Source organism: Erpetoichthys calabaricus, chromosome 2, assembly GCF_900747795.2.
Source record: "Erpetoichthys calabaricus chromosome 2, fErpCal1.3, whole genome shotgun sequence".
NCBI classification, from domain to species: Eukaryota; Metazoa; Chordata; class Cladistia; order Polypteriformes; family Polypteridae; genus Erpetoichthys; species Erpetoichthys calabaricus.
This window is the reverse complement of record NC_041395.2, coordinates 345,916,794-345,941,177: the sequence shown is the minus strand read 5'-3', so window position 1 is coordinate 345,941,177 and position 24,384 is coordinate 345,916,794. Positions and strand designations below refer to the sequence as shown.

General features: G+C 46.3%; 1 protein-coding gene across 1 annotated transcript in view; it reads right to left on the bottom strand.

The window, feature by feature from the left end:
- Window positions 1-24,384, bottom strand: part of LOC114647385 (ethanolamine kinase 1-like) — a 188,891-nt gene that overhangs the window by 22,510 nt on the left and 141,997 nt on the right. Inside the window, exon 6 of the mRNA XM_028796088.2 lies at window positions 23,712-23,872. Coding sequence (XP_028651921.1) covers window positions 23,712-23,872 — 161 coding nt within the window. The remainder of the gene's footprint in view (window positions 1-23,711; window positions 23,873-24,384) is intronic.

The window sequence follows — 24,384 nt, the reverse complement described above, 5'->3', positions numbered from 1 at the left end:
ACTGACCCGCCGCCACGAAGGTGGAATGGCCAACGCGTAAAAAGAGCAAAACATGAAAAGGAACTGGAGCGCCGGATAATCGGGAAGCGGAGCGGATAGAGCCCGCACACGAGAAGACTGTATATAGCGCCTTTCACAAACGCCAGGCACTTCATACAGTAAATGTGATGCACAGCAGCCTGAGCCATCAATCAATTAATATATCTAATAGACATGAGACTCAGCAGCACAAGCTGTTGGTCAGTCAGCTTACTTAAATATAGCGCCTTTCAGAGGGTATCCAATGAGGTTAGGGGCAGCAAAGGGTCAAGAAGACTATATATAGCGCCTTTCACCAACACCATGCGCTTTATTTACACTCTAGACACGAGACACAGCAGCATGAGCCATCAGTCAATTAATTTACCTAATATAGTGCCTTTCACTGGGAGCACAAACACCATGCGCCTTACACAGTAGACATGGGACACAGCAGCACACCCCATCAATTAATTAGCCTACCTAATATAGCGCCTTTCAAAGGGAATCCAATGAGGCTGGAGAGCTGCAAAGGGTCTAGAAGACTGCATATAGCGCCTTTCACTGGGCACATAAACACCAGGCGCCTTACACAGTAGACACGAGACACAGCAGCACAAGCTGTCGGTCAGCCAGCCTACTTAATATAGCGCCTTTCAAAGGGTATCCAGTGAGGCTAGAGAGCTGCAAAGGGTCGTGAAGACTGCATATAGTGCCTTTCATAAACACCAGGCGCTTCACACAGTAAACACGATACACAGCAGCGCACCCCGTCAATTAATCAGCCTACCTAATATAGCGCCTTTCAATGGGTACACCCTTGGGGTTGCAGAGGGTCCATCAGCTTCATACGAGATGACAGGCCACCTTTGCTGCTTATAGCGCCTTACACAGGATGCACAAACAGCAGGTGAACACGATGCACAGCAGCGCTGGCTATCCATCAGACAGTTTACTTAATATAGCACCTTTCAAATGTTATCCAATGAGGCTTGAAGCTACAAACAGTCGATTGGCCCATGCATGATAAAACTGCATATAGTGCCTTTCACAGGGCTCACAAACACCAGGCGCTTTACACAGCAGACATAAGACACAGCAGCACAAGCTGTCGGTCAACCAGCTTACTCAATATAGCGCCTTTCAAAGGGCATCCAATGAGGTTCAGAGCTACAAAGGGTTGTTCGGCTCACGCATGAGAAGACTGCATATAGCGCCTTTCACAGGGCTCACAAACACCAGGTGCCTTGTACAGTAAATGCAATGCACAGCCGCATGAGCCATCAATCAATTTATTTACCTGATATAGCGCCTTTCACTGGGTGCACAAACACCAGGCACTATACACAGCAGACACGAGACACAGCAGCACAAGCTGTCGGTCAGCCAGCCTACTTAATATAGCGCCTTTCAAAGGGTATCCAATGAGGTTAGGGGGCAGCAAAGAGTCAAGAAGACTGTATATAGCGCCTTTCACAAACACCAGGCGCTTCACACAGTAAACACGATACACAGCAGTGCACCCGTCAGTTAACCAGCCTACCTAATATAGCGCCTTCCAATGGGTACACCCTTGGGGCTGCAGAGGGCTCATCAGCTTCATACGGGATGACAGGCCACCTTTAATGTATACAAGATGCACAAACAGCAGGTGAACGAGATACACGGCAGTGCTGGCTATCTATCAGTCAGTTTGCTTAATATAGCGCCTTTCAAAGGGTATCCAATGAGGTTCGGAGCTACAAAGGCTCGTTCAACCAACGCATGAGAAGACTGCATATAGCACCTTTCAATGGGTGCACAAACAGCAGGTGCTTCACACAGTAAACACAATACACAGCAGCACAGCCCGTCAATTAATCAGCCTACCTAATATAGCGCCTTTCAATGGGTACACCCTTGGGGTTGCAGAGGGCCCATCAGCATCATACGAGATGACAGGCCACCTTTACTGCATATAGCGCCTTTGACTGGGCACACAAACAGCAGGCGCTTTACACAGTGAACACCATCCTGGGCAGTGCTGGCTATCAATCAATTTGTTTACTTAATATAGCGCCTTTCAAAGGGTATAACAGGCGGTGTGAGGCTGTGGAGGATCAGTCGGACCAGGCACGAAAAGAAATGCCAGCTTAACTACATATAGCACCTTTCACGGGGCACACAAACAGGTAAACAAGGTAAACAAGCTACACAGCAGCACAAGGCATCCATCAAACTTGTTGATATAGCGCCTTTCAAAAAGTACAATACCAGGAATTTCACAAGATTATAATAAATAGCATGAGATTCCAGCCAAACAGTCTGCTTTGTATAGCGCCTTTCACAGAGTGCACAAGCATGAAGTCCGTCACAAAGTAAACAGGCAGAACGTAAAGCGGCACAAGCTACCAGTCAGTCAGCCTTCTTTATATAGCACCTTATATAGCACCTTTCAGACATGATAGTATAAAAAAGCGTATTTCCCGTTTACCACGAGATCACCAGACAATCAGCCTGGTGAATATAGCGCCTTTCAAAGGATATACCATCAGCTGTTTTACTGGAATAAAATACAAAGCAGCCGAGGATTCCAGTTGATCAGGCTTGATGTTATATAGCGCCTTGCATTATAAACACCAAATAACACAAAGAAGACTGGACATCATACCAAGGGGTGCCACTCATATAGTGCCTTTAACAGTAAGTACCATTTATTACAGGGAGGATGAGATGCTCACCCATCCATTGGGTTTATAGGGCACCTTTCACAGTGATGGCCACCCAAAACACAATGCAAAGCCAGCCAGTCAGTCTAGTGTATATATAGTGCCTTTCACTGGAATTCCCAATCACAAGCCTCTTTACAAACTCTGTCACCAAGAGACTACAGGCCACCATTATTGTATATAGCGCTTTTCACAGGACACATCTTTACTAAATAAGCAAAACGTCAAACCAAAGCTACCAGTCTATATAGCGCCTTTCACAGATTAACAAGCTCTGGAGATGCTGATGCCCAGCTTACGCTAACCCACCTCATCGGGACCACACGGAGGTGCTGCCCTGAGTCCGTGGGGGGTCTTTCAGTGCTTTCGTCATACCTAACTTTAAATGATCACCTGCTTGCTATGAAAGGCGCTATATAAAACAAAAGGCTGAGAAAATAACTGAAGAAACAAAGCTGGATGACTGGCACTCATCCACTCACTGAGCTGGCATTGGGTGTGAAAGGCGCTATATAAAATGACACGCTCATTATAAATGGACACTGGTGACCCCCTGAGCAGAGCCGGCGTCTTGAGGCTTCTGTGCAGTGGAAGCCCACCGGGCTGCTGGCCAGCTGCTGGCGCTCATCACTTTTACTGAAACAAAGTTGCACTTTTAGGGGAAGTGTGTGTGTGGTTGGTGGGGGGGGGTCTGCAGGCCTAACAATGTGAAACACAAAGCCCCCTCAGGGTCCCCGGAGATGCACAGAAATATGGAGGGAAAGTGCAAAGCTCGACATTTAAGGCAGAAACTGGAGGGGCTGCTGGCTGGAAACGCGGGTTTGGTAAGCTGGCCATTTTAAAATTAGCTGCTGGATCTTTTTGTAGATGTTGGAAGACAAGAACGTGTAATTAGAAACATTCTGTGGCCGCGCGCTCCAACAAAAACACGCGGCGGTGTGGAAACGACAGCAGCAGCGATGCCCATCCCGCCACTTCCCGGGACCGGGGGTCCGGTACAGCAGCAGGCACGGCACGAGCTCCTTGTCCGGGTCAGTGAAGAAGAGTCGACCTGCCTGTGTTTGTACAAGGAGGCAACACGTACTGTATATAGCGCCTTGTGACACTACTGAAAGGCACGATATGAAATGACAAGACCTCAGGTTCAGCCTCTGCGCTGAATGGGAAACATAAACAGTAGCGATATAGCGCCTTGAGGCACCCTACAAAGGCACTTTATAGAATGATAAACTCATCATGGGACCCCCAAATAAGCCAAGTGACCACCTACAGAGGACAATGAAGAAACAGTAAAACAAGCGCCTTGACATAGCGGTTACTACAGAAAGGCGCTATAAAAATGAGAAGACCCGAGGTGCTGTCCCTACCACTGACTCACATACTGACCCTGGGAAAACAAAAGGGGGCAGCCAGTGACAGATAACAAAGAAATATGGAAACAAGTGTCGTGACCTCACACAGCCGCTGAGATAAGGCTTGCTACAGAAAGGCGCTATATACAATACAATGACAGGGTCAGAGGGCCAGTCGCAAGAGCTGGCACACTTAGTGACCATGAGTGACCCAACTGACCAGCTGGTGCTTACATTGAGGAAACAAAGGAAAAAATAGCAATATAGCTCCTTGAGACACTTCAGAAACCCAACCAGTGACTGAATCAAATGATCAACCAGTGCCGGAGTCATACAGTGTCCGAAGATGGGGTTCGCTACAGAAAGGCGCTATATACAATGACAAGATGGGAAGAAAGATTTCATCGTGGGACCCTCGGTGACACCATTCACATCTCATCGCTCATCCTTGAGATATGGACACACATGAATTGTACTCTTCAATCAGAGACCACTATAGCAAGGCGCTATATAAAATGATGACCTCTAATTTAAGAAGTGAGCCTAATGACAAACTGGCACTCATACTAAGGAAATGGTCGTAATATAGCACCTTGAGATGCTAGAGAAAGGCGCTATATAAAACGACAGGCTTCAACCACAGATTAGTTATGGGACCCCAATCAAGCAAAGCGACCAGAAAAGCTCAAAATGAAGAACTACAGAAACAAGTGTGCATCCTCATACAGCACTGTAACACTATTGAAAGGCGCTATATAAAGTGACAAGATCACAGGTTCAGTCCCTACCAGTGACTCAGGTAATGATCACGGGTGAGCCAGATGACCAGCCACTACACACATCAGGGAAATATAAAAAAGGAAACTCACCCTGAGACACTCCAGAAAGGCACTATATAAAATGACAGACTTCTATTATGGGCCCCCCAGTAAACAAAGTGCTCAGCTGGAAGGTCCAAATGACGAACAATAGAAGTAAGTGTTCCATACTCATATAGCACTTTGACATAGGTTTCACTATAGAACGGCGCTATAAAAATGAACAGCTCCAAGGATCACTCCCTACCACTGACTCAATGAATGACCACCAGGGAATCAAATGGCCCATTAGTTCTCATTTATGCGACATAAAGGCGCTATATAAAATGATAGGCTTCTACCACAGATTCTTTATGGGGCGCCAATCAAGCAAAGTGACCAGAAAAGCTCAAAATGACGAACTACAGAAACAAGTGTGCCTCCTCCTGCAGCACTGTGACACTATTGAAAGGCGCTACATAAAGTGACAAGATCACAGGTTCAGTCCCTACCAGTGACTCAGGTAACAATCACAGGGGAGCCAGATGACCAGCCACTGCTCACATTAGGGGGATTAAAACAACTTTAGTCATAAATCGCCCTGAGACACTCCAGAAAGGCGCTATATAAAATAAAAAGACTAGAGCTTCAGTCTCTGCCACTGACAAAACAATGGCAGTAACATCGCACCTGGAGATACTCTAGAAAGGTGCTATATAAAATGATGAGCATCGGCCATTGAACACATTATGGACCCCCAAGTAAACAAGTGATGAGCCGCAGCTGGCATTGAAGACGTACAGAAACGAGTGTCTGGCATCTTGACATCAGGTTCACTATAGAAAGGCGCTATATACGATGACAAGATGACAGGCTCAGTCCCAGCCACTGACTCAATGAGGGGCCACAATTAAGTCAAATGAGCAACCAGTCCAGAAAATAAAGAAATATGGAAACACGTCCACTCTCCTGAGATAGGGCTCGCGACAGAAAGGCGCTATATACTGACAAGATCAGAGGTGCCCTTTCTGGTTTGGGACCCTCACTGACTCTACTCACCTTCCATTGCTCATTCAAGAAGTATGGAGACATATGAGCTGTACGGACCAAACTGGCCCCAAATCAGCCTGGCACACGTGGTTGTGCCAAAACGTTGAACTGGCATTCTGGACTCCCAATGCGCATTCTCTGCTCCTCAAAATGTGCCATGATGGTGGACAGATCCATTTCTTCAAGCTGCCTACCCAGTTAAGTGGTGGGCACCAACCACCCTTGAAAGGATACCAGTTGAACACGGGGCACTCTTACTTGATAACCCAGAAACCCAGAAAGACACAGGGAGAACATTCAGACTCCACATGGATAGTGACTTGAACCTGGGACTGTTTAGCTGAAAGGCAGCATTGCCAACCACCATGCCAACTGGCAATAAAATGACCAAATGAAGTAATGAAAAATAAACAAATACAAAAAAACAAAGATGGGCACGCTGTCTTTGCCTCCAGTGGTGAGTCCTGCCTCACCACATTCCAATAACCAAAACCAAAGACCCACCCCGGCCACCTTTGAACCCTTAGACATTGGCACCTTGGTCATTGGGTGATCAGTGCCTACCACGGTGTGATGAGTGTTGTTTTGTGTGTGACTAACTGCATAATTGTAAAGAACTGAGATTGTTTTAATGCTCCATGTTAATTGTTTATTGAGACACTTATGGGGGGGGGGGCACACCCTGGCACTGCATCTGAGGGACAAACCACAGTCACATAGAAGACCTGGACTCTACTGTATATAAATCAGACAGCACGTGGCAGGCAGCAGGACCCTTTGACCTGAAGATCCTGCCGACTATGCTAGTCCTCGATTGAACACGCATTGGAATCTCAATTGCCATTAAAAATTGGAATTCTGTCATCTGTCAGACTTTGTCACCTCACCTGTCCACCTCTCATGACCTGAGAGGCCCCAAGAACGAGTTTCCCTTCCTTGTTTCCCTTGGCGTTCTTCTCTTTGTAAATTTTGGCTTTTGGACCTTTTGCTTTGTTGGGTTTAGATTTTAGATTTCATGTCTGTCTTTATAGGGATGGCACAGTGGCTCAGTGGGTAGCGCTGCTACCTCGCAGTAAGGAGACCTGGGTTTCCTCCCACAACCCAAAGACATGCAGGTTAGGAGCATTGGCGATTCCAATTGTCCCTAGAGTGTGCTTGGTGTGTGGGTGTATGTGGGTGTGCCCTGCGGTGGGCTGGCACCCTACCCAGGGTGTGTTTCCTGCTTTGCACCCTGTGTTGGCTGGGATTGGCTCCAGCAGACCCCCTGTGACCCTGTAGTTAGGATATAGCGGGTTGGATAATGGATGGATGTTTGTCTTTATTTGTATTTAGGTTGCTCAAAGAGTGGGACTTTAGAGACCCTCAAAGCTCTACTTGATGTCATCATGTAGAAATAAACAAGAATGACAGACTCATTGGGCTGAATGGCCTAAAGTTCTACACCAGACTGAACTTTCTGGCACACAGCAGCCAGTAGGATTCTCTGAATGGTCGATCCTACCAACTACGCCAGTCCCTCTGTATGAGTGTACGGCCACACAAGAAAAACACACTAGCAAGTCACAGGGTCCTGTGTGAGGACCAGAAGATGAGAGTGAAACCTAAAGACCAAGAGGGTTTGTAACCAAGAATACTAATAACCTAAAGATCCATCCATCCATCCATCCATTATCCAACCCGCTGAATCCGAACACAGGGTCACGGGGGTCCGCTGGAGCCAATCCCAGCCAACATAAATATAATCAAACCATAAACCACATCACTTTACCAGCCAATGGCAGGCAGCAGGGTTCTCTGAAGTATGGATCCTGCCAACTACACCAGCTATACCAGTCCCTCCTTATGAGAGACACTGGGTTTGTACTTGACAGAATTTTTAAACCTTAGTCGCCAGTAAAAGTTTAATTCCGTCATCTTTTAGACGTCGTCATCCCACCCGTCCACCTGTCATGACCTGTGAGTGCCCCACATTACTGCCGTGTCATTTGTTTCCAGCTATTGTTGTTCAGCCGCCTTTTGTGTTTCCCTTGAAGTTCTCGTCTTTGTAAGTTTCTAATTTTTGATTCCTGGACCTTTTGCTCTGCTTGGATTAGATTTTAGATTTCATTTTTGTCTTTATCTGCGGTGGGTTGGCACCCTGCCCGGGATTGGTTCCTGCCTTGTGCCCTGTGTTGGCTGGGATTGGCTCCAGCAGACCTCCGTGACCCTGTGTTTGGATTCAGCGGGTTGGAAAATGGATGGATGGATGGATTCTCGTCTTTATTTGTATTTACGTTGCTTGAACAGTAGGACTTTAGGGACCCTCAAAGCTCCCCTTGACATCGTCTTGTAGAAATGAAGTGAATAAGAATGACGGACTCATTGGGCTGAATGGCCTGCTCTTGTCCTAAAGTTCTACACCAGACTGATACTTTCCGGCACAAGGCAGGCAGTAGGATTCTCTGAATGGTCGATCCTGCCGACTACACCAGTCCCTCTTTATGAGTATACGGCCACACAAGAAAAACACACCAGCAAGTCACAAGGTCCTGTGTGAGGACCAGAAGATGAGAGTGAAACCTAAAGACCAAGAAGATTTGTAACCAAGAATACTAATAACCTAAACATGAATATAATAAAACCATAAACCCCATCGGTTTACCAGCCAATGGTAGGCAGCAGGGCTCTCTGAATTACAGATCCTGCCAACTACACCAGCTACACCAGTTCTCATCTTTGTAAGTTTCTAATTTTTGACTCTTTTAGCTCTTAGCTCTGTTTGGATTTCATTTTAGAGTTTGTGTTGATCTTTGCATTTGGATTTCTTGGACAGTAAGGACCCTCAAAACTCAACCTGATATCATCCTGGTGAAGTTAATTGAGTAGGATTGGCGACCTTATAGAACTGAATGGCCTGCTCTCATTAAAACTGTAAAGCTGGAAACTCGACTTCCACCAACACGGGAGGCAGCAGGACTCTTCAAAGTAAAGATCCCGCTGACTACACCAGTCCCTCCAGAAGAGAAACCCTGGACTTCCACTTGTCTTACATTTTAATTTTGTTTGCCACTAAAAAATGTCACTCCATCATCTGTCAACTTTTCTGACCCCCCCCTACCCCCCCCCCCCCCAAATCTGTCAAATGGTGTCATCCCAGTTATTGTTATTCAGCTGCTGTTCTTGCTTCCATTGGAGTTCTCGTCTTTGTAAATTTCAATTTTTTTGATTCTTTTGACTATTGGACCCTGTGCTCTATTTGGATTTGATTTTAGATTTCATTTTGGATTGCTGGAACAGTAGGACTTTAGGAACCCTCAAAACTTGAGATGATATCATCGTGTAGTAATTAAGTGAATGACAATGGTGAGCGTATTGGGCTGAATGGCCTGTTATTGTTAAAAATATTTGGAAGTTCTAAGCCATACTGGTACATTCTGGAAGGTGACAGGCAGCAGGGCTAGATCCTGCCGACTACGCCAGTCCATCCTTATGAGTGTACTGCCGCTATAGAAAAATACAGTAGCATGCAACAAGGGTGTGTTTGAGGCCCTAAAGATGAAGCTAAGACTAAAGACCTGGAAGATTTATCTAGTAGTTGAGTCATGGCCACTGGACTTCATTCTTGTTAGGTTGATACGTTTCACTGCTCATCCAAGCAGCTTCTTCAGTCTGAGGAATGTTGTTAGAGACCACAAATTTATCCTCCAGGTTAGTTTCACTTCACACCTGCCCTGAATAGGCTCGCTGAGTAAAAGAAAGGAAGGGAAAGGTGTGAGTAGATGTAACAGTCCTACCTCCTACCCCCATAGAGTGGCTGATGAACAAAATGAACAAAAAGCCAAGCAGAGGCAGGTCTCACCCCAGGCAGCCAGGCCCCAAACTCATATGGCCTGCACAATCCCAACAATTTCCAAATAGTCAAAGATATCCTCCAGGGAAGAGGGCAACATTGTGGTAGATAATAGATGACAAATTGAATACATGTCTCTATATTTGCCATTTGGTATGGGACGAGTAAAAAGCTATATTAATGCTTATGAATCACCACCTGTTGGAATGACAAATGCAATGCATTTTATTACTACAAATGATTGTGATGTGCCATCTGTTGGAATTACAAATGGAATGTATATGTCTCTGTTACTGTATTTGCCATTTGGTATAGGATTTGTAAAAGCCATGGTAAGGCTTGTGAAGCACCACCTGTTGGAATGACAAACGCAATGCATTTTATTACTACAAATGATTGTGATATGCTATCTGTTGGAATTACAAACGAAATGCATATGTCTCTGTTACTGTATTTGCCATTTGGTATAGGATTTTTAAAAGCCATGTTAATGCTTGTGAAGCACCACCTGTTGGATTGACAAATGTAATGCATTTTATTACTACAAATGATTGTGATGTGCCGTCTGTTGGAATTACAAATGGAATGTATATGTCTTTGTTACTGCATTTGCCATTTGGTATAAGATTTGTAAAAGCCATGGTAATGCTTGTGAAGCACCACCTGTTGGAATGACACACGCAATGCATTTTATTACTACAAATGATTGTGATACGCTATCTGTTGGAATTACAAATGGAATGCATATGTCTCTGTTACTGTATTTGTCATTTGGTATAGAATTTGTAAAAGCCATGTTAATGCTTGTGAAGCACCACCTGTTGGAATGACAGTGACACAGCAACAGAACAGACACTCATTGATTCTTATTCTTGGTTGTTTCTGTCTTTTTCTACCAACTTGAGAAAGCTGACACTTGCGTTGGTGTCGTTAATTGTGATGCTGACATGAAGTTTTGATTTCCCTGCTTCTGTTTTATTTCTTATTTTTGGTGCAGTTCACGTGCCATTTTATTAATTGTGATCATCACCGTTTTTTGGTCTCCCTTCGTTAGGACAGCTGCCTGCATTGTTAGGGTCGTGACCTTTGAATAGCAACACTTCAGATTAAAAGATTACAAGATCAGCCTGGGGATCATTTTCTTTTCTAAGGATGCAGATAACAAACCACATGTTATAATATATTTTTTTTTGAGTCAAAGAGAGATCATTAAGGTTTGGGGGGCACCAGTGGCGATCCCCACATAACTGTTGACCAAAATAACAAAAACGATTTAACATTTGTTGGCAAGTCTCCAGCTAGACTGACTCCAGCAGGAAGAGGCAGGATCAGATGACTGGCAACAGGAAGTGACATCAGAGGTCTTTGAGCTGTCAATCTTCTGACCTGTGGTTAGAGGAAGAGGAGAGATATTAAAGGACAGCGCCAACCCTTGACTCGGAGTGGAATGAGCCCTGAAGTTGTCTCCCATGCGCTCGTGTGTGGCACGACATACACGTTCATCTAGTTTCGACTTTTGCTCACATTAGTTTTCACATTAATTTTTCTCTCTCAGATTGAGTTCGATCCATAAAGTGCTGTGCCTTTTCTGTCTAGACGTCCGTCTTCTGGTTGCCTCTAAATCCTTGTCAGTTCACTGACAGAACATTATAAACCTCTGGGCTTTCAGACAAGAAATTGAGACAAGGTACTTTCATACTAGTTAAACACATGGACCTCCGGACACTGCATTATTAATTTTTCAGTTTTTGTCATTCTTACTTTCTTACGTTCTCGCATTTGACCCTTCTTCCTCCTCTTCTTCCAATTATGGAAGTCATTGGCCTCAGCAATTTGCTAGACACTCAGTAGATGTCCCTCTTCTTCTTTCTACTGTGGTGTTCTTCATCACATCATCTACCTCAGCGATTTGCTAGACCTTCAGCAGTTGTCCCTGCTCTTCTTCTTCTTTTTAATATTGTGTTCCTTATTACATTATTGAGTTCAGCGATTCGCTAGACACTCAGCAGATGTCATTTCTCTTCAATTACTTTCTTCCATGTCACTTTGCCATAAGAAACCCATAAGTGCAGATCAGTTTGCCAGGTTTGCTGCTATTTAAAATGTTTTGAATCATGAGAATGTATAAAGTCATAACATTCCAGTCAAGACTGTGATCAAGGTCCCTGCCCCAACATTTCTCCATCTCCTTGTGTATCCAACACTTGACACTCAGCAGATGAGCAGATGTCGCCCTTCTTTGTTTTCTTTCCAACATGTCACTTTATTTGCAGATCAGTTTGCTGTAATACAATCAGTTTGTGGAGTTTACTGCTACCTCAAATTTTTGTAATTATAACAATATATCAGGTCACAAACTTTCAAACAAGTCCAAGATCGGGGTGCCAGGCACAGCACTGGTGCCAGTAGTCACAAATGGACCTCTGATTGTATGCATTTCTCCATCTTTGTCGTTCATGCATTCTGCATCACACACTTGCCATTTAACAGATGGTGATGATCTTCCTCTTCTTCTTTTTCTCATGTTATCACCCTCTGCAATCTGCTTGATACTCAGTAAATGTTGCTGCTCTTCTCTCCTTTCTGCCATACCACTTTCTTATTCACTTTGCCATAAGCACAGGACCACAGGTCAGAAACTTTCAATCAAGATCAAAGTTCTGGCCCCACTAATTTGAGAGATATTGCATGAAAGATGGATAGACGTTAACATTTTAAATATATTTTTAGCAATAAAATCCATTACTACAAATGCTTGTGATGACAAACACAAGGCATATAGTTCTGTTATATGCCGTTTGGTATGGGAATCATAAAAAAACAGTTCAAATTCTTTCAATGTGTCTTCTTTTGGATTGACAAATGCATTGCATTTTATTACTGCAAATGTTTGTGAGGTGCCATCTGCTGGAATGAAAAATGGACTGCATCTCTCTGTTATAAGCCATTTGGTATGGTATTTATAAAAGCTATGCTAATGCTTGTGATATGCCATCTATTGGAATGTCAAATGCAAAGCATTTTATTACTACAACTGCTTGTGATGTGGCATATATTGGAATGACAGATGGAATGTATATGTCTCTGTTACATGACTTTTGGTATGGGATGTGTAAAAGCTGTGTTAATGCTTCTGAAGCGCCATCTGTAGGGATGACAAATGTAATGCATTTTATTACTACAAATGATTGTGATGTGCCATCCATTAGAATGACAAATGGAATGCATATGTCTCTGTTGCTGTATTTGTCATTTGGTATAGGATTTGTTAAAGCCACGTTAATGCTTGTGAAGTACCACCCGTTGGAATGACAAATGTAATGCATTTTATTACTACAAATGTTTGAGATGAGCCATCTGTTGGAATGACAGCGACACAGAAGCTGAACAGACACTTGCCCTTTTACTAAGTTGGATGTTGAGTTCTTTAGAGTTGATTACCACTGTGCATGTTAACCCTTTCCTCACTTGATGCCTGGATCACATGCTTGCACATGTTGTACTTTTCATTTTGGGGTATTGAACTTTCACACTCCGTTTCCGGGCTACGATTCTCAATAAAGGTGACTACCTCTCTGGTTTGACATTTTGAACTCCGCCACATCTCCTGACGCCAGTTCCACTCAAGGCTACCGGCCCCCCATGTGCTCGGTACTGAGACCTTTTGGGTGACAGACTTTGACCGCAGTCTCTTTATACGTTTTTGAGTTTTCCAAATTCAGTCAAAAATGATTTTCCTCAAACAATTGTTTACGATGTTTCCCTGCTGGGTGGCACACCGGGCACCGCTTTTAATGGGCCATTGTGTTGTGGGGTGTACCAGTCGATGATACTTGAACTGTTGTGTGCATTGTCAGAGGCAGTTGGCACAACTGGCATTACAAGGCACAGTGCAGGTAAGGTGCCAGCAGGATGACCTCCCAGGGGACTGCATGCCCACCACCCAACATTAGAAAAGAAGTTCATGCCCACCCCATGGGATGAATGAAGCCACACTTTGAGAGGGGGTCACTCTGACCACTGGGCATTCTTGTGCTGCTCCCATTGTTGATGCCATTCCAGATCCTCCCCCCCCCCCCCCCCTTTATTATGGTGGCTTGTGATGTGTCCTATAATGAAAGGCATCAGTTACCATTCTACTGTATGTCCCTGTCTAACTGCTACTCTAACCCTGAAATCTTTCCATTGACCAAACCAGTGCCAGCAGGAATCGTCCAACAAATTAGTGGACTTACAAAGACCCCCCCATTCTCCCCACGGGGGTACAGCAGACAGCAATCAGTCCTCAAAAAGCTTATGGGATGGATGAAGCCAAACTTTGGGGGTCACCACCGGTTTATCCTTGTGCTGTTCCCCATGTTTCGTTGCTGCCAATCCAGATACCCATCTCTCAAACCTACCACCTTGTTTCCTCCCCTGTGATGGGGCCTACGATGAAAGGTGCTATATAGGGCTGAAGATGGGCTGGTTATCCATTACTTGTCTGCCTTTAATTGTTGTAAGTTTCATTCTATCAATCCAAAGAGACAGTTGTAGCCATGAGAAATTCACACAAAAGGGTGACGTAATAATAAAACTTTTTACTTATATAGCGCCTTTCCCATGACAATGAAAGTGGTGTTAAAATGACAGAAATCAGAATACAAAACTGTCCAATAAATGAACTGAATGTCATCCCCAAACATCAGCGGCCTTAAAGGCCACACAGGGCTATTCAAGCACACACTTTGAGGGTCCGGACTGAGTGAGCACAGGATGGAGCCGCGGGAGGTGGCGCCCCCTACATGTGATTGCATTCCTGGTCTTGGCCGCCATGAACTCTTCACCCTCCTCACTTTGGATCAAACATCAATGACACAATGTGGCTAGTGGGCAGTTTCCCTGAGATTGTACGGCTTGGGGGTCCGCAATGACAGATGCCCGGTTCCAGTTTTACCCCATGGGAAGTACCCCCCCACCACCCCCGAAAGCGTGAAATGAATCGGCATGTGTGGGTGTCAGCGTGAAAAAAAAGTGTCAGTTGAGAAATTGGACGTTTGGCGACCTCCGGAACAAACAGGGGGCCGACGCAACAGCAGAGTTCATTGTGGTCCTGTCAGCACGTCTGGAAAGTCGCACCAGCGGGCACCTGCTCCTGATTAAAAGGGTAAGCCGCGCAATCCCCATGAGCCGTTTATCGGAAGAATGGCGGCTCCTGTGCCGGTGGACACGTGCCAGGCTCGGAGCGGGCCTTACAATAACAAATCAATTAGGGAACGAGGAAGACAGAATGTTTCAATAAAAACTCGCCGACGTATTTAGACTCCAGCAGACGGCTGTTTACACTGACAGAGGCGGGCACAGGGTTCCGGAGTGCCAGGGCGGGCCATGGCAGAGCATCACTTAGCACTTGGTGACTAGAGGGGATCTCTTCATGGAGGACCAGGATGGGTGCCACCTTCAAACTGCCCACCTAGGGCATCAAGCTGCCCCCCCCCGCTGCTGCCCACCTTGTTATCACATGAAGGGCCCAGGACAGACCCGTGCCATGTCACCGGGGTTAAAATGTGAAAACGTGCTACCACTTGGCACCACATTAGCCACCTCACCCCCCTACCGTGTGGCACTAATGAGGTAAGAGACGGAGCACGACTCCGAGGAGACAGGCGCGGCATAACAAAGCCAAATAAGAAGTCTCTAGGCTGTAATTAGGGGAAGCGGATTCAACAATGAAGTCATAATAATGTCATTTAGGCGCAGCTAACAAAGCATCGAGTCACATTAAGAGGTGCGATCACATCTTTGTGCCGAGCTGCTCTGGAAAGACGCCGCGCTGCTCAGTTCCGTCTGCTCAACAGCAACCTGTTGGCACCTATGAACAGCATGGCAGCCTTGGCAGCTCATGCCAGGGGAGGGGGGGGTGGCCCTGCTTGGCATGTGTTACTGTGTAATTGAACACCTGAGCATAATAAAATGGCACGGCTCATAAAAGCCAGCGGGACACTGTGTGGCGACTAGGCGCTAGAAAAGGGGGGATTTGGGGGGCCTGAAGAGAATTCAATCTCAAACAAAATATACGCAGCACAATGACAACGAGCCGGACACTCACTCTGGCTTATATAGCACAGTTGAAGGGGGGGGGGGGGGGCTGTGATGACATCATGGGGTGAGCGTTAAAGCCGACCCCTGCCCTCGTGGGGCCACGCCCCCCTTTTTTTTCAGAGACCACGCGGAAATAAGTCGCACTCTCGGGGGGGGGGGGCACAAGTCAGAAATTAATGAAATAAAGTGAGACGGCATGTCAGACCAGCCAGCTGAGGACAGGGGGCGCCACTCAACTGACTGGCCCAAGGGGAGAAGGTGGCGGGCATCACACCGTCTCATGGGCTCATGGACAAACCTGGACTGGACGCCCCATACCATCCCTGAGCCCACTCATTAAGTGAGAGGGTCTTAGAATGTAAGACGCTATATATGATAACGATGGCAGGCCGGCTTTTTATTACAGACACGGAAAGGATTAGGGTGTGGGATGTAAGGCGCTATATTTATATATATATATATATATATATATATATATATATATATATATATATGATACAGACTGAATGACAGCAGGCCTTCATTACATACAGAGAATGTAATCTGTAATCCGCCTCGATGAGGGTCTTTGATATAAGACGCTATAAACATAATAACACTTCAATGATGACAGTAGCCCGACATTTCATTACACACACACAATGTGATCTGTAATACGTCTTGATGATGTAAGGCACTATAACACTATGATATGATAACATCATGTCATAACACTTGAATGATGGCAGCCCAGCCCCGAGAGTCTGTAATAAAGCTTGATAAGAACATTTCATGTAAGGCGCTATATTCCATAAAGCTTGAATGACAGCAGGCCAGCTTTTCATCACATGCACACAATGTAACCCGTAATACGCCTTGATGAGGCTCTTTGATGTAAGACGCTATATACATAATAGTAACGCTTAACTGATGACGGCAGGCTGACTTTTCATTACACTGTAATGGTCCCATACCTGGCCAGGACGCCCCTGCTGTATATGGTATATGGTCCGGGGGAGCAGCCATGGGCGCTTGGTGGCAGCCTCCCTGGGTGACGATGGTGACCTCAGTTTCCCGCAGGGTTTCATGGGAGATGGAGTTCTGGCTATAAAAAGAGCCAGCCTCCACCACTCAGGACGAGGTTGTCTGGGAGAGAGTGGTGGTGGTGCCAGGGGAAGGACTGGTTTGTTGATTACTGAGTGCTTTTGGGACTGTGTATTGCCTGTGGGGTTCACGGGGAAGACATGCCACCACAGGTGACGAAAAATAAAAAGTGTGTTTATTTTTTACACGTGCCTCTGCGTCAGTCTGTGCCAGGTCGGGCGCCCATATAGCGCCTTTTACAACACACACACAAAAATACAGTAAGCCTTGGTGAGGGCATTCGCTGTGTAAGGCGCTATATGTAATATGGCTCGAATGACAGCAGCTCAGCCCAGAAACTCTGTAATATACCTTGATGAGGACATTTCATGTAAGGCCAGCTTGTCATTACACACACAGAATGTAATCTGTAATATGCTTGGGTCGGGGTATGCACCGTGTAAGGCACTATATATGACAAAGCATGAAGATGGCTGGCACGATTTTCATTACACACTCAAAAAGTACTCTTTAATTTGCCTTGGTTAGGGCATGCGCTGTGTAAGGCGCTATATATAATATAGCTTGAATGGCAGGAGGCCATCTTTTCATTACACACACACGATGTGATCTGTAACACACCTTGAAGATGTAAGGCACTATATATGATAACACTTAAGTGATGGCAGCCCAGCCCAGAAAGTTGGTAATATGTGTTGATGAGGACATTTCATGTAAGGCGCTATACACCATAAAGCTTGCAGGCCAGCTTTTCACTATGTTATAAAACGGTGGCACTGAATGTGCTGTCTGCGTGTGCCCAGCAAGTCCCAGACCCAGAAGAAGTGTTTGCACCCATGCCCTCCATTTATAGGGAGAGCCGGAGCTCGTCACAACACTAAGGTGCCCTGTAAAGGGGGCGCCGGTGCACGGAGGCACATGAATGGACAGCGGCGGCAGCCATCCCAGCGAGCCTCAAATATTTCCACATGTTTGGCTTCACGAAAACATCACAATTTTGAAGACGGGGTAAAGGTGTGTGACGGTGACACCTGATGTCACTCTGAACACACACACAAGACAGGCGATGTCTTTCTCTGTATTAAATATAGTGATGTTCAGCGCCCACAGGTTGGAGAGGAGGCACCAAATTCAGGAGCGGAGGGACAAGTCAAAGGTCGAGAGTAAATCTTGTGCTACGAGGGGCATGGTACTCCGCGTCTGCCCGTCATGGCCGGACTTGGCGATGTCCTCCTGGTTGTTGGATTCTTGTAACAGAAGAGTGCGGCCATGAAACTCGATATCCAGGAGACATTTACAGGATGGCCTCTACAGTACAACTCAGCCCCCTCATCTTGAGCCACTCATCCCGACTGATTTTCTATTCAGTGGCAGCGTGATGCCCCTACGACTGGTGCCATGATCAATCTATTTTAATTCTGGTGGCTGAGTGGTCAAATCTCTCAGCGGCTGTCAACTTGACACTCCCCCTAGTGGCCCCAGGAGTCCCTGCAAGTTCAACCTGCCATTAAATTTTACAGGAGTCCCCCACACACTCCAGACCCCTGCCCATTACAATGGACAGTAGGGAGCCACATATAATATAAGGAGTCCCACCGCTGCCACCTGTTCACATTTGGTTTTATGAGGTGTAACCCGCCACCCAGCTGGTACATCTCCACCATGCAAAGTGCTACATAAAGTCAAAGCTGATTATTAGACTTGGGGTCCTTCCTCGCTCCATTTCAACATTGGGCACCGCATCCCAACTGGCAACTTTCAAAAGTGAAAAAGCTCAACATGCTTAACATGAAAAGTCAAAGCTGAATAGTTGGCAATGGGGTCCCACCCTGCTCCATTTCAGCAGTGGGCATCCCATTCAGGACTTCTTTCCAGCTTGAAAGGCGCCATATGAAGTCAAAACTGATAATTATATTTAGGGTCCTTCCTCTCTCTATTTCAACAGTGGGCAGCATACTGGGCACCACTTTGCAACTGGCAACGTTTCACAGTGAAGGAGTCCAGTAAATGCAAGGCGCTATATAAAGTCAAAACTGATTACTAGGCTTGGGGTCCTTTCTTGCTCTATTTTAACAGTAGGCAGCACGCTGGCAACTTCCCACAGTTGAAGGAGTTCTACACGTAAGGCGCTATATAAACTCAAAACTAACTCTTTGTCTCGTCACCGGCGAGGAGACGCTCATCGGCCGTCACCCTGGGGGCTTGTGATTTGTACTGGGGGGCATCACATTGGCACAGTGGTGAAGCAGGCTGCTGTGTAGTTCAGTAACCTGAGTTCATGCCCTGCTGCTGCCATCCCAGGGAGGTCGACAGGTTGAGATGTGAAGGGATGGCTGGGAGAGGATCAGCTGCTGGCATCACATGCCCCTGGCATTTAGGACTCTGATTGGTGGCTGGGCTGATGGGAAATTCCCTGTAGCTTCACTCCAGACTGGTAGACACTGGATGCACAGCCAGCCTCTCCATGGCACAGAGAGGCCTGACACCCTTAATGAACTCTCACAGCTGATGAGACAAATACTATAGCGCCTTGCATGTTGGACTCCTTCACAGTTGGAAAGCGGTGCCCAGGGTGCTGCCCACTGTCTCTTGTTAACACTTGGATGGCTCCGATTCCCTTACTGTTTAGACTCCATCTTGTCTGCTTGTGGCACTGGCGCTCGACCAGGTGCCCACAACCCTACAAAGTGTGCCAATGGCAAGTGGAGGGCGGAATTCTTTGGGATGTGGGGATGTGGCGCAAGATGGCGCCAACCCCCACTCGGTGGAGAGGCGCCATGACTTGGATTAACGCGCCGTACGTGTCGGCGTTATCATTATCACAATCAAAGTGTGACTGGCACCAACAGATTGCCTGATAACGGAGAACGAGCGCCACGTCGGGAGGCTTTTTCCGAGTTGTTGTGCCTACGGAACCTCGAGGAATTTGTCTGAAGGCTCGAAAGACAGACGTGATAATAGGCAGGCAGCGCAAACAAAAGACATCAAACAACAACAAGGTGGATCCCGCGGCCCCCTTGATCTCGCCCAACTTTCCGGCACATTTACCTCGAAGCCGAGGCGCGCCGATCGCGTCTCTAATGTATGGAATTCATTATATGGCTGTGCGCAGAAATTATCACACCGCTCCTCGAACATCTGCAGCCTGTCATACATCATCCCATTCATTTCTAGTTAATTTAATCCTAATATCTGCTTACACGATCAGCCAGATGTTCAGATAGACTGTGTGTGCCATCCAAAGTTTGCTCGCAAGACTCGAGCACCGCGCTGAACTGGCGGCACAGGCGACGCGGCAAAACGGCATCCATCCGCGCCAATAATATGGAGAGGAGCATCCAACGGGTCAAACTCATCGTCTCTTTACCGTCGTGGGCATTGATCATGGTGCCACACTTCGCCGTCTTCTCACTTCCTTCTCCCCGATCTTATTTTGATCCTAGGACTGCCTGAAAAAAATGTGAGGGGCGAAACCAGAGGACAGCGGGCACACACTTGAGGGGCACTCTGGGATTCTACCAGCGTATGATAGCGGGCACCAAGGCACACACGTTCAGATGATAAAGCTTCACGCTGACTTTGTAAATCTTCTACACTTCAAAGTGGCACACACAGCACAAGGGCATGTGGCCGACTGCTGGTACTGGTGGCAACCTGCAGTATGGCTCCTTAACCACTAGGGGGTACAAAGCATGGAAGAGAGGTGAGAAGATGGCTGGGGAAGGGTGGTCACTGGAAGTAGATTAGAGGGTGGCATAGCGGTGGGCACTGCTGACCTACAATGTCTGGACTCAGGTTTGGCTGCCATCAGTGCTGAAGAAGGTGGAGAGGATAAGACGAGATAAGGCAAGAGAAGATTAAACAAGGACAAGACAAGAGAAGAAAAGAAAAGAAAAGAAAAGAAAAGAAAAGAAAAGAAAAGAAAAGAAAAGAAAAGGACTGGTCCAGTGGTTCATGTGGTGGTCTTACAGCCCTTGGACCTCAATTTTACCAAAGAGACTCCTCACAGCTAGAACACCAATAAAGGTTCAGGTGGGTAAGACAGAATAAGACAAGACACAGTAGGACAAGATAAGGTAAGGCAGAGTGGCACAGTGATTAGTGACTCCTGGATCCAAAATCAACTGCCATTGGGGTTCAGGAACCAAATGTGAAAGATAAAACATCACAAGAAAAGAGGATATGAGAGAAGACGACAAAACGGAAAAGACAAGATAAGATAAGATAAGCTGAGCTAAGAAAAGATAAGTGGAGCTAAACTAAGATAAGATAAGGCAGGCACAGGCAAGGTATGGTAAGACAAGACAAGACAAGACAAGACAAGATAAGATAAGATAAGATAAGATAAGACAAAATGAGACAAGGTGGGGAAACAGGAGTTGTCATAAGCTGCCACAGACATAAGATAAGATACAATGAAATAAAATGAGATGACATGAGACACAATAAGATAAGATGAAGCAAGATGAGACAAGATAAGTGGTGGAAACTAGACGAGATAAGATTAGATAAGATAAGGTGGGATAAGATATGTTGTGCCAAGACAAGACACAATGCAATGAGACAAGATGAGAACCAAATGGGCAAACGAGACATGCCATGAGCTGTAAGATAAGATAAGAATGGATGAGGGTTTCTGTTAGTGCTGCTGTCCTGCAGCTCTTGGACCCAAATTCAACCCAAGAGTGCTGCTGTCTTTCAGATGATCAGGGTCCAGGAATCAAAGATATAAGATAAGACACAAATTTTCTGTGTCACAGTGGTTGGTGCTGCTGACCTTCAGCTCCTGGACCCAAATTTTACCCAAGAGTTCAATCACATTTAGAACAGAAGTAAAAGCTCAGACAAACAAGATAATATAATACAAGACAAGACAAGACAAGGCAAGATAAGGAAAGATAAGATAAGATGAGATAAGATGAGACAAGATACGATGAGATAAGATGAGACAAGATAAGATGAGATAAGATGCAGTGAGAGAAAATGAGACAAGATGGGGAAACATGACATGCCATGCACTGTGGAAAGACAAGACAAGATAAGGTATGGTAAGATAAGGTAAGGGTTCTGTTGTGTGTCAGTTAGTGCTGCTGTCCTGCAGCTTCTCGACCCAAATTCTCCCCAAGAGGCCTCTCACAAGTAGAACACCGATAAGGCGAATAAGATAAGACACAACAAGCTGGGACACGGGACAACATGACATGTCATGACAAGACAGGGCAGAGTGGCACAGAGGTTAGTGCTGCTGCCTTTCAGATCCTGAATACAAATTCATCAGGGTCCAGGAAACAAACATAAGACAAGACAAGACAAGACAAGACAAGACAAGACAAGATAAGATAAGATAAGATGAGATAATATGAGAGTTTATGTGTCACAGTGGTTGGTGCTGCTAACCGTCAGCTCCAAGAGGCCCATCACAGTAAGAACAGAAGTAAACGTTCAGACAGACAGGATAAGATAAGAGAAGGTGGGGTGCCACACTGGTATTAGCCTTTCTGAAGTGCCTTGAGCATGGGAAAGGTGCTATAAAAATAAAATGTATTATTATTATTATTCTGTTTTGAAGCTCCTGGGTCAAAGTTCATCTACCACCAAGGTTCAGGAAACAAGCAGGTAAGATCAGACAAGACAAGATGAGAGGTCAAGGAGCAATTCATGAACAGACAAAGATAAGAACGGGTAAGAGAAACTGAGAGGAGATGAGACCTGGCTGAGTACCCAAGTTTAACTGCTGTTGGAGTTCAGAAACAAAGCAGAAAAAAATAAGATAAGATAACCCATATGGCACATTGGTTTGCACTATTGTCTTATAGCCCTTGGGCACAAGTTCAACCACTATCAGAGTTCAGAAACAGATAGATATGACTCTTCAAGACAAGACAAGATAAGATAAGATAAGATATGGCAGGCAGCACAGGGTCCCAGTGGTCAGCACTCCTGTCTTTTTACTCCTGAACCCGAGTTCAGCTGCTGTCAGGGTTCAGCAAACAGGTGGACAGCCCAGTATAAGATAAGAGAGGCAGTAGGGTGGCAGAGGGGTTAGTTCAGCTGCCCCAAGGATTTAGTGTTTAAGTTCAAATCCTGCGTTCTCCCCAAGTCCTCAATCACATGCAGATTTCCAATTGTGAGCTCCAGGGGTCCTGAACTGACATCATGTTATGTCATCATATAACAATAGGCAGTCTGGTGACAGAGCGGTAGACACTGCTGCCTTACGGCCCTGGACACCTTGGTCCATATCCCAGTCCGGTCACTGTGTACACATTAACATGCACATGTATTATCCAAAGCGACCTCCAACACCCCAATGGCTAACTAGTGGCCCAGTCATTTGAGGTCAGTGTTAGCCCATCTCAGTCACCAGCAGAGGCCACACCCACTCCATGCCAGCCAGGTCTGTGCCCGTACCTCCTCCCTCGCAGGTTCCATCCCACCCATCGCCTGCTACCAAGGTCCTCGCCCACATCCCACATCCGTGACCCCCCCCCAACATTCACAATCGCTCCCTAAGGTGCCTGCCCACACCTCATTTGTCCCAGGTGCCCTCCCACCACATCTTTGGTTCTCAGCCTCAAGTCTCAACGCTTCTCCAAAGGTCCCTGCAAACTCCTAAAGTTCATGCCCTTTCCCTCCCACCCTCTTAGTCTAAAATCACCACCCACCCAGACACCCTCCTTTAAACAATGACCTGGCAGTGATTAATGAACTAAGGTTGTGGTGCCCATTTCACCCACTGTCCCCCTGGTTGCCCACACCTCAGCTGGCATATCCAGTTATCAAGTGAACTCACCAGGGCAAATTTGTTGACCTGCACGTAGAGCCTGTGCACCTCGGCCTCAGTGACCGCGCCAGCCATGCCACGCCGCTCCTTGTAGGTCTCCAGGTAGGCGCCGAGCCAGTCGGTCTGCAGCTGCTGGCTCGGGTACAGGCGGTAATCGACATCAGTCACACCTGAAAGCAAGAGACATGCAAATGACATTGGGGCCAGGGCTGTTCCGACACTTCCCTCCTGGCAGCGTGCTTGGCGCACAACATTTATTTGAATTTCACCTCCTCTTTTGATAATTGCTACAATTACTGTTAAAGGCACGTGTAATCTGTTAATTAAAACAAAACCAACACGTGTTAAAGGAGGTGATAATGACTACCTCTGGCGCAGGTCTGGGAACAAAGAAGACGTTTGGAGCGGCTCTGCCGCCTTTTGTCGTCGGGACGATGAGTGGGCGCCGCTCGCCGGTGAGGGACCTTGCTGTGCTGTGTTTGAAACAGAAGGACATGAAGACAAGCAAAGTGGCCGCATTGCACACGTCTGAGCCCAGAGAGGGCGGCCATGTGCCACCACACTACTACCGGTGCCCACACAGACCACACTTCCATGATGTGAAAGAAAGACGTGGGCGCCAGACATATGCCATGTGTCACAGGCATGAGGCCTTTAACCTGCCATCCCATCAGGAGAGCCC